Raw genomic sequence first — 12,072 nt, forward strand, 5'->3', positions numbered from 1 at the left:
AATAGATGATTTTTAAGATCCTTTGAATTCCTGGGATCTTATGATTCTCTGGATCATAGGAAGTCCCTAAATTGAAACATTATGTCTGAAGCATTTACTTGTAAATTGATCTTTGGGAACTAGCGATCTATTTTCCATAAGACATACTTCTATACAGAACTTAGAGACCAGTGTAGAAGAAGAAGGAAGAGGAGGTGCTGTGATATTACATTTAAAGCTAAGAGCCTCAAACTGTCTTCCTTCTCCCACCCTCAGTATCTGAATAAAACTAGTCTCAGCAAGGTTTTAGGAGAAGATACTCCACCCCACTAATTCAAGCTAATGTGATTGAGATGAAACCAAGGGTAGTTATCAGTTAGCCATTGATAAATGGTGAATTGTGACCTGCCTTCACTGGTTAGGCTTACTTTGATTGTTTCTATAAAAGCTTGTATGTCCTCCAAGGGTCACATAGCCTGGGCAATAGGATGTTTGCCCAAGTTATTGTTTTTTAGGAACTTGGAGTCAGCTTTGTCCAGTTTGAGCTTGAGATGATTAATCAAGACTGGTTAAGAGCTCCCACCCTCCATCTGGGCATGTGCAAATGTCCATTCGGTGACCTTGTGATGTCTGAGGGCCAAAATCTCCACCCTCACAACATGCTAGTGCTGCTGTTTTCTGAGCATGTCTCCCATGAAGAAACCTGTGGCTTGGTTGCATCTGCACAGAGCAACGATTGCCTCTCCTTTTTCTTATCTCAAATTACCTTTCTCCATGCTCCCCCTGCCTCAGTTTTTATACCATAAATATCCCCAGCCCCTCGCCTTCAGGGAGACAGATTTGAGACTTTTCCTGTCTCCTGACTTGGATGCCTCAGGAATAAACCCCTTCTATGCTGCAAACCTCATCGTCTCAGCGTTTGGCTTGCTGTGCACCAGGCAAACAAACAAGACCCTCTTATTCTTCCCAAATAGTCATATATTCATTCATTTAGCAAATATTGAGTGCCAACTATATTTTAAGTTATGGGGCTATAACAGTCAAGAAAACGTCTGTGTCTCTAGTGTGAGAGAAGGTAATGATCTTGGGGAAGGAAATAGTTGGACAGATTGGAGACGTATCTAAAATGAGTGGTTTATGGAAAGGGGGAAAATTGGAGGCAGTAAGTTTTTAATCAACTATTGCCATAGTCCATGTGTGATGAATCAAGGGCTTGAACTGTGATGGTAATAGTGGGAATAGAGGAATAAAACTTAACTTTTGAAAAGTTGATTCTACAGGACAATTATGTATAGTGATAAATGATGAGAAGAAGGAGTTCCAGATTTAGCCAAGGGTTTGAGTTCAGGCAAGGGAGAATATTAGGTTTATGGGGCAAATGGAAATTTTAATCATCCATGGGCAAGTCGTGTTTATGGGGATGGTACTACATCTGAGTGGAAATATTCTATGGTAACTAGAAAAGGGGAACTGAGGTCAGGGCTAGAAATAATAGATTTGGGTATCATCTGCATAGAGATGAAAGGATTACTTAAGTGCTTAAAAGAAAATGAAGAATATTGGGACTGGAAGGAAAAGGTAAAAGAATTAATTAAAAAAAACAGAAATGGCCAAAGAGGTATTAAAAGTCCAAGAAGGTATCATAGGACCTAAAGATAAGATAGTCAACAGCGTCAAGTACTGCACAGAAAGCAGGTAGGCTGAGGACTATGAACAGAATATTGACAGACCCAAGTGGTCACTGGAGACCCTTAGAGACTGGGTAAGAAAAGGTGTTGGTGGGCAAGTCATATATCAGAGGCTCAAGCAGTAACGATAGATTGGAAACATAAATAGGATAGTAACAAAAAAGGGTAAGAATGCCTGGAAAACTTATTTCTTCAAATGAAAACTTATTATTTCTGGTTGACAGTAATATGGAAGATATTGATGGAGAGGCAGGTTTAAGAAGCATCAGAGGGAGACAGCATGGTGCCTCCTGTCAAGTTTCTTTTTCTCTAGTCTCATCGATATTCTTCCCTTCTCTGTATCAATGCTGATTATGTCAGTCCCCTACTGAAAGATCTCTCTGGGTTCCTCATTGCCAGTGGAAATCCAATATCCTCAGCATAGCTCACCAGATGCCTCACAGTCTTGGTTCTAACCTCCCTTTTCCATTTCCTCTTTTGCCTCTCAAGGCACAGGAGATTTCAGATTCTTTCCAGATTGAGTCTTTGTACACATTGCTTTTTCTGCCTGGAAGATCCTTCTTCCCACCTTTCACGTGGAAAATTCTAACTCATCCTTCAACACCTGGCTCAAATGTCACCTCATTTTTTTTTTTTTTTTTTTTTTTTTTTTTTGTGGTACGCGGGCCTCTCACTGCTGTGGCCTCTCCCGTTGCGGAGCACAGGCTCCGGACGCGCAGGCTCAGCGTCCATGGCTCACGGGCCTAGCCGCTCCGCGGCATGTGGGATCTTCCCGGACCGGGGCACGAACCCGTGTCCCCTGCATCGGCAGGCGGACTCTCAACCACTACACCACCAGGGAAGCCCTCACCTCATTTTTGAACGCTTTCCTGACTCCCCAGGCCCAGTGCAGGTCTCCCTCTTTGGTGCTTCGACTGGAAGTTGTTCATTCATATTTTTGTCTCAGCATCCTGCATTGTAATTCATAAATTTCGATAGCTCTGTTCTCCATTAGACTATATGATCTCTGAATACGACGACTGCCTTTTTTTTTTTATCGTTGTAATCCCCATGACTGGCACAAAAAAAACCCTCTTGCTAAAAGCATCAGGAATGAATAAGTATTAATGTAAAGAGATATATCATGAGATATATAGGATGAAAATGAAGAAGCATCTTAGTGCTGAGCGAAATAAGCCAGACACAGGAATACAGATACTGCATGATCCCTCTTATGTGTGGAATCTAAAAAATGTCAAACTCATAGAACGAGAGTGTAGAACGGTGGTTGCCAGGGGCTAGGGTGTGCGGGAGATTGGGAGATGCTGGTCAAAGGGTACAAACTTTCAGCTATAAGATGAAAAGTTCTGAGAATCGAATGTACAGTATTGTGATTATAGGTAATAATACTGTATCAAATACTTAAAATTTGCTGAGAGTAGTTCCTAAGTGTTCTCACCACACACACACAAATGGTAACATCATTTCACAATGTATACGTATGTTAAATCATCACATTGCTCACCTTAAAAAATCATGTTGTACAAATTAAATACATATGATTTTTATTTGTCAATCGTACCTCAAAAAAGTTGGGGTGGGGGAAGCTATATGAATTTGAGCAAGTTAATTTCTCCAAACCTGAGTTTCCTATTGGTCAAAGGAGGATAATACTTACCTTATAATGTGCTGTGAGGATAAAATCTACAAAATATAGATCAAAAAATTAATGACCAGCATTTATTAATCATTAATGTTATAATTATTTCCAACTCCCACCTTCATGGCATGGATCTCTTATTAGTTGCTCTCTGGCCTTGGATTTGGCTGCAACTTTAATCCATTCTCAAAAGAGAAGAACTTTTGGTTCGTTTTCTAAGTTAAATTTTCATGTTAAGAAATTGAAACTCAAGTCTATCTTTAAGCAGCAGTGTTTCATCGGCCTAAATGATGTAATCTGATTAATAATAACCATTCAGCATCAAGTGAATCCAACAAAAATCTAGAATTAAATATATGGGTTGATTTAATATGTTTACAATTAAGTCTGAATTGTTTTATGAGTCTCCAAGGAACTTCCCAGAGGAGGCCCTAGCTTCGAGGCTCACTACACTGGATCCAGGGACACCCTTCTTGTCTTATTTTCAGGATTCTGTTGCCCTGAGTGAGTTAAATCAGCTCTTTCCATTTTTTTTTTTAGCAGAATTTTTGTGGTTCATAAAAACAAGCACTTACAGCTTTTCTTGCGTAGATAAAGGAAAGGATTCTACATCAGATTTAGATCAAGAGATAGATTTTCAGAAGAAAATGATGGATGCATCCTCTGGGAGTAACGGAATGCAGTGATGTTCGTCTCTGACTGATTGAGTTTAAGGCATTTGTGAACACTTCCACGCCCACACCCACTCAAATACACAAACAGTGGTCACAACTGCAGCTCCAGACGCTGCCTCTCTCCCCAGTCTCATATCCAGAGTGCATCCGTTGTTTTCCATAACATGAAATAAATCCCTCTCTTTTGCCCAGTGGTGAAAAGCTTATATAAATACTAAAACTTCAACTATTCCCCTGAGTTTTCTGTTGGCAAGCCTGCAGCTATGCGTTTGTTTAGATATTGACATGCGTTTTCTGTGCGGATCTTTCAGGCCACTTGGGTGAGTCCAGTGGTGATAAATTTATGTCTTGAAAATTCATCAGAGAAACCATTATAACACTCTGTTTATGAAAACTTACATAATTAACACCCTGATTGAAAAGGCTCCAGGTTCAAAGTACCTCTTTTATTCTTTCAACATATATCATTCTGGTGATATAAATCTATATATATCTTAGCAAGTCTCGGCCAGGAGATGACTTTAATAGTCATTGAAAAGAAAATGTGGATGCGAAGAACTGACTAATTCAAAACATATAATCTTGCATTGTGGTGTTCCCATGAAAGAATATTTTTCAATATTTAGAAGTGAAGTATTTTATTGTATACTAAATAGGGATAGTTAACATTACTGGGCCATAATTAATGTGTATAATGAAAAATCTTTATCATAATGGAAAGAAAAGGGAAGGCATTATTTTTAAAGACAAAAATCAATGCCTGGTGTAGAGTAGGTGCTCCTTAGGTGGTTATAGAATAAGTGGATGTGTGAATAGGATTAATTATATTCCTAGTGAAATGTATACTACCTTCATTAAAATTTTTACCAGATTCTTATGTAAAAAATTCATATGATTGAACATAGTTGTTCATATAGTAGTCTGTCTTTTAGAGAGTATGTTAATTCAAACTTCTCTTTTCTTTTTATTAGATGGCAATTAGAGAAGTGTTCTCAAAGTATTGACACTTTTTAATCTTTTTTTTTAAATAGTGGGAAAAGTGCATTTCTCTGACATAAATTCCCATAGAATCTGCTGATCTGAAATTAATTCTAGCTATGTCTGAGAGAGCTGAATAGAAGCCCATGAATATTAACTATTTCTACTATACTTCCACTAGCCCTCCCATATTAGTGAAGCATTTTACTTGCTGCCAATAACTTACTATAGCTAACGCTTTTTAAAAATTTCTTTTAACCTAGATTATTACTTACCTAAAAATAGTTTGCTATTTTAACAATTAGCAGTTGTCAAATTCTTCATATATTACAAACTATGAGTGTTGATTTGTCTTTGAGGATCCAAGATTTTGTTTCTGTGCTCTGTCTTAACAGAGAACTAAAAAACAGTAAATCTCATGAATGAATTAGGTCTCCTTTCCTTAAAACCTAATAGAAAAAAGAAAGGAAATCAAATAAGCTTTTGTGTCTGTGAAGTCCAATTTTAAATTATAGTAAAAATAAAACAGAGGTAAAGGACTTGGATGAATTTGAGGGTTGTTGGCTAAATTGAGGTATTAGTCTTTACATGTCTCCATTTGTTCTAATTAGTAAACCACAGTGCAAGTAAATAAGTAATTAAGGTTTTTTTTAGTCCAGTAGTTGTGGCTGTTAATTCTGTTGTGCTTTAAGAGTAATGGAGGTAAAACATACAGCTTTCTATTAAAACCAATTCATTAGTTTATTTTTTGTTTTGAGGAATAATTTAGCATATCTGTGTCTATCTTAACCTCATGTACTATTGCCTGAGACCTAAAAAACACTGCAAAATGACGTTATGCTCAAAACTTCGGTAACATTATATTATCATCATTAAATTCATCAAGTGCTCAATACCACACTTGAAGCTCAGTTAATACCATTTTCTACATAATCTCTCTTCTCCAAGGGTCTCTCTGTCAAAAAGTTCATAGGGTCAGAAATAGGAGGAATTTTAACTCTAATGGTGGATTTGCAAACAAGGGGATGGGAGTGGCTATTCTTATCACTTACAGGGCAACTCAAGTTGTTTCATATTGGCAACATTCTCTCAAAACTAGGCACAAGGAAAGTTAAAGAAACATGTTTTTGTCATTATCAGTCGCTTTCAAAGAGGGCCACAGGAGAAAACAGGTTGTGTTAACATTCTTTAGAGTATAAAAGTGCATCCTTTTTTGGTCTCTTCCTAGGTTTGAAGAAGAAATGACCAGCAAGTGGTTACACCTCTTTGAAGGCAGTGGAGTCCCGTATGGCCCAATTAACAACATGAAGAATGTGTTTGCAGAACCCCAGGTTTGTTTTTTGAAATTTTTAGTATGTTTCAGTTAAAACCACAAGAATTTGCCTCTCTTTTCTATCCAAACTGATTCATATAAGTGTACATTAGCCATTGATCTTGAGCTTAAGTCACATCACGTGATTTTTTACTCTTACATTAAAGTGTGGGTCTGAAATAAAAATAATCAGAATTTAGCACTGGCAGCCTACAATCATACTTTTATATGTATCTGATCAAACATATTTCTTCAGCAGCCATAAAGTATCCAAGATCAGGGCATATGTTTTTCCTGAAAAATAGAAATATAGACAATTGAAAGGTTGGAGTCAGGCACTCAGAGATCATTCTCTGCAGAAAGAAATGGGAGGACCTTCACAATTATAGTCCCCCTCTCATCGTATGGCTGTCTTAAAATGTACAAAGCAAGTCATCATTAATTCTGCTGATGAGAGGCTTTTATATGCTTTGATTAATGTGCATTACTTGTGAAGAATAAATGTACTTGAATAGAGATTTGTACTGTACATTGCTTACAGACTCTTTGGGGTACAGAAATAAGGATCATCTGAAAAAATATTTCTTCTATAACATTGTTCAAATGATTATTTTGAGATAATGTCAAAATAATAAGTTTTGATTTTATTACTTTAATCAGTATCACTGCAAGCAATTTACCATTTCTCAGATTCACATATTAATCCCACAATGTAGAGGGACTGCCTTTTTCTCTGAAACTTTCACTGTGATTATTCATGTATCTGTCAGCTTCCGTCATTTCAAAATTATAGTTTTTCTCTTTATTCTTTTCATTTTTTATAGTGGTAGATTTTTCTTTGAAATGAATTGTTGAAAATGGAATATACTTTTTTAAGGGAGAAAACTGACCTAATTCTAACTTTGGTACCTTCATGTTACATGAATATCTGTTTAAAGGATAACTGAACTGTGTTCAATTCAGTGATTATAATATTTACTGGAGAAAAACAGGTGAATGAATGCAGGAATTCTGCTCTGTGCTATTTTTTTCTGCCAAGATTGTGAGTATGGCAACACTTTGTTCCTAATGAAAGAATGGTCAATAAGAATTGGAGAAAAGGTGGCCTACTTGATGTGGACTGAGCCTTTGTGAAAGGGTCCCCACTACATCAGTGATTAATGCTGGTGATTCCTTGTGATGAGGTAGCAGTGTGTGCACCCTGAATGTAATAGACCAGAGGGCCAGTTTTGTCACTTCAAGCTTTGGCTTTAAGCTGTTGTAGGGGAATGGGTGGGTTTCACCATTATTTTCCTGCTTAAAAGCAGAACCAAGGTGTGTAGGACTTCCTGTTTAACTCAATTTGAGGGCACATTTCTCTAGAGAGAATTCCTGAGAGTTTTTCCATTAGCATTTCTGTTGGCTCTGTGTTTCATCAGGAATAAAGGCACCAAAGCAAAAAATGTTATTTAAAAAATTATTAGATATATTCAAGTGTTACTTATTTTTTAGGCTTTGATAAACAAGGATCCAAGGTCCCACTCTTAAAATTGTATACTTTATAGACTGGTTCGGATTGAATATTGGGTAATTAGGATTTTCATTCCCAATTTTCCCTTGTAGCTCACTTTAATTACTTTAATTTTTTGTATCTCAACTCTTTTGGACCTGCAGGAAGTTTCTATTATTGGTCTATGGCTTATTTAAGTTCTTAAACAATTTTTCAAATGGAGAATAGTGATATTCTAAGTCAGGATACCAACTTTTCCTACTACCCCAAAAATCTTTGAAAACTGCCTTCTTATCCACCAAAAAGTAGATTCTAATTGTTACAATTCTAACATCAAAAATTCTTAATCGTACAGTGATAGTTATTGACAATAGCATAGAGTTGGTCTCTTTTATATACCATTTCATTCTTCTTTGGAATTTAAACACCAAAATGTGTGTATGAAATTATCTGGATTTTTAGAAAGACTAGAGAGCAGTGTAATATTAGTACAAGGACCTACTGTATGGCACAGGGAACACTGCTCAATATTCTGTAACAGCCTAATCAGGAAAAGAATTTGAAAAGGAATAGATACATGTATATGTATAACTGAATCACTTTGTTATACACCTGAAAGTAACACAACATTGTTAATCAACTGTACTTCAATATAAAATAAAAAGTTGAAAAAAGTAAAAATAAGCAAAGATGACTATGGCAATTGTACGTAGGACTGTTTGGCACAAGAGGTAAGGGCACCATCTTTCCCCTATGCCTGGGAGTGTTTGGCTCTTTTAGAAGGAATTCCCTATCATTATGTATTTTGAAAGGAATGTAGAAGCTGAAAAAATCAGGGAGTTAAAAAAAAATTTGTATAAAATAAATTATTTTTAAAAAGTACCTTAAGATGACATCTAAAAAGGAACTACCCTGAAAGTTCATTTGACAAACTTTTAATTGTATTTACTATGTTCCAGTTGCTAGGGATTTATCATGAATTTAGTAATTCTTTTCCTTTCTGAAAAATAAATTCTAAGTTGACTTAAGTAGCAGGTACCCAATAAAATGTCATTGATGCATGAATCAGTGGATGAGTGAGTTGGTTAACTCTGTAAAGTATAGGTTTCCAAATGATCAAGTGGCTACTGTGTCCCCCTGTGTGGGACTGAAAGACTCTATCTGTAGAGCTCGCTGAGAAGCCTTTGGTTGGAAAGCTCCAGAGACTAAAGCATAATACAGTAGTAAGACCATGGAGTCAGAAGTGTTGGGCAGTTGTTTTCTAGGCTTTGGTTTCCTCAATGGTAAAGTGATGAAATAGAATCTTTTCTCTATATTTTAAGTGTTAAATGTGACAATGTTTATCAAAGGCACATAGGAGGGATTGCTAGATGGCAAAAGTTTAGAAAATGGTAATAGCTCTGGTTATGGTGCCCTTTATGGTTATATTTTTATTAAAAAACACTTTCTTTTACTTATTATTTAGTGGATAGAGGCAAATCCAGTGTAGCTGCAGGGATGCGGATCATTAGCTTAAAATCAAGGTCTAATATCCTTTTAAGAAAATCCGTCTTCAGACTTTGTGCCAAGAAGTTCTCAGCCCTTCAGTAATTTTTCTGATTACTGAAAATCTTTTTGTCTTCCGTAAAAGTATGATTTCCGTTCAAGGTGTCCTCCCTTGTTTTTCCCCTGATGAGCTGTGGAGTTTCTTGGCCCTGGGTACATGGAACTGGCCACTTCTGTTCAGACGTGGGACCGCACCGCTGGCGCCCGTGGCCCAGCTCTCCATGTGCGCCGTGCCAGCACAGCTGCTAGTTCAGCTGAAAATTGATTTGGGTGAAGTACAAGGCCTGGAACATGGCGCAGGAAGTGAGACTTTGATGAAGTGAAAAGGGGTATGTCTAACCAAAAAAGGAAAGAAAAAAAAAGATTAGAAGCATCAAAGAGCAGGAGAGAATTTTCTGTGGGCCTACTTATCAAGTGGACCATTTATGTTTCATCTGTGGTTTGAACGTGGTAGACAACAAAAATTTGCTTGATGGTCGAAACTGTTCCTAACCAAAATAATTTCCTCATAGTCTCATGTTCCGAGAAAACTTGCCTTTTTGACTCAACTGAAACAACAAATGATTCTTTTTTTCTTGGATAGATGCAAGGGTGTCTACCTTTTATCCTCTGATTATATGCTGCAGACCTTTGCACAGTTAAAATGATCCTGCAGGCATCCACTGTTAAGTCAATCAGCAATACTACAGGAGATTTTGGTCTGTATTTACTGATATCTCTGAGAAATTTTGATCCAAAACCCTTTTAGTGGTAGTTTTATTGTTTTTTCTCCCTCAATGATAAATTATCTGTGGAAAACTCTGTGCATTGTGGAAGTATAATATAGATTATCTGCATATAGATTTTAATAGTCATGTTTCCAAGTGCTTTCTTAAAATATCTTCTTTTAATCAGGCCAAGATTGTGTAGTACATTAAAGGAATTCTTAAAAAGTTTAAAAAACTTACTAGATGACCTCAGTATGGTCCTATTTAACATACCCTTGGGAACATGTGCATGAAATACATTGTGGTTTGAGGTTTTCCAGCCCAAACAAACTTAAAAGAAAATGCAGCTTTTAATAGAAACTATTCAAATTCCTGCAAAAATAGGTATGGATCTCACCACCAAGAGGGTTTAAAAGCATCATTATCTGCCATGAGAATCAAAAGAGAATGTGTTATCCTGCTTTTTCTATTTTGCTCAAGACCATAAATTTGGCGGTTCTAGTGTATCACCATTTTTGAATGAGTTGCTCAATTTAAAAATATATATGTATATGAGTGACTGAACCTCTGATTAATGTTTTTCTTTCTCCTTGATGCCATGACCTGTGGGTGGGGAAGAGAGGGCAAAGGGTGTCGCAAAACTGGTGTTATTTAACAGAGTCTTCACATTTATACCACACAAGTTGAATCCATCAGGTGTAAGACATCACCCTGAAGCATCACTTCTGAGAACTATTGGGAGGGAAATATCAGAACTGCAATATCACAGCTGGCCCTGATTTTAACTGGTGCCAAACACCTGCAGACTCTAAAAGGATACCAAAATAAAACCCCACCCTGTGGCAGCAAGCCAGCCCTTAACAACCCTTCCTTAACTTTGCATCATGATCAAGATTAATTTAACATTTTCTACAGAAACCTTATTCTTCCTGTCCCAGAAGGCCATTATAACTACTGTAGCCAATCTTTCATATGGGATAAATATGTCATAGAAACAGAGTGAAGTCTTGAAATATTTGATAGCTTAAAATTATCTGTTGTTTTCATATCATTATTTGTGGAAGCCTGTGAAGTTGGAGGCTTTATTAATCTCTAGGCTAGCTCATATTCTCCAAGTGACTTTGTTTTAGCACATTTTGGCAAAATATCTGAGCATCTGGGGGGAAAAAGCCTTCAGGATTCATATAGTAAGTGTCAGAAGCTCCCCAAAATACAGAGCTATTTTTCAAGCCCTTTCTCCCTTACACATGCAGGCATGCATGTGCGCACATGCACACACATACATACACATACACACATGCATTACTGATGCATTTTAAAGATTGCCTTTTGAATGACATTAGTTAATATTTATTGAAATGGAGTTGCATAGCCCTGGGAGGGTTATACAAATCAAGCAAAATTATATCCTTGTTTCTAATACTGCTGGGAAATACATACATACAGTGCTTCCTGTAACTGGAAAACAGTTGATGAAGATCTGAGGTAAAACAGTATGTCTGGAAATAATTCCTAGTAGACAAAAGAGATATAAAAATAAAATTTATGTGTATCTCTGAGTATATATGACACATTTCGGATAGTGAACAAATTCAGACATTTTGTTTTGTGATACCTGGGTATAATATTTTCAGTTTTGGAAAAAATAATCTGTTTCATACGTAAGTGATTAAATGAAATAAAAATTGAAAGTTTAAGGATTCAATTTTATATTAAAATATAAAATATAAGACAGTAATATCCAATTTTATTTTGTTGTGTTGAAAAGAATCGTAATACAAAAAAAACCTCATGCGTTATCATGTAAGAGGAAACCTATTGAAATGTCAAATAAAAGTTATGGTCTTAGTATTACATTACTGGCATTTTATGTTCATTCTTTATGTATACCTAGGAAATTTGGATGCATCGGGTTTTTTTAAGCTATCACACTTACGTATTTAGATATCTAACTGGAATGCCTTGGACATTACCTGATTGACTTGATGGAGAAAAGGTAATAGAATTTATGTTAAAGAAAAAAAGTCTCTCTTTTTGATATTTTCATGAAAGGCATGGTTC

The 12,072-nt window shown here is 36.3% G+C and overlaps 1 protein-coding gene across 3 annotated transcripts in view; it reads left to right on the forward strand.

The window, feature by feature from the left end:
* SUGCT (succinyl-CoA:glutarate-CoA transferase) overlaps positions 1–12,072 on the forward strand; it is a gene marked incomplete at its 5' end in the record, with an annotated part of 675,080 nt that overhangs the window by 272,072 nt on the left and 390,936 nt on the right. For 2 of the 3 annotated variants that reach the window (XM_079711400.1, XM_079711401.1), the window contains one exon: positions 6,187–6,289. In XM_079711400.1, the coding sequence (XP_079567526.1) occupies positions 6,187–6,289 (103 nt within the window). Of the gene's footprint in view, positions 1–6,186; positions 6,311–12,072 lie in introns of all 3 variants that reach the window. The other variant, XM_079711399.1, reaches the window with a different exon arrangement.

The sequence above is a fragment of the Hyperoodon ampullatus genome (genome assembly GCF_949752795.1).
Source record: "Hyperoodon ampullatus genome assembly, chromosome: 9".
NCBI lineage: Eukaryota > Metazoa > Chordata > Mammalia > Artiodactyla > Ziphiidae > Hyperoodon > Hyperoodon ampullatus.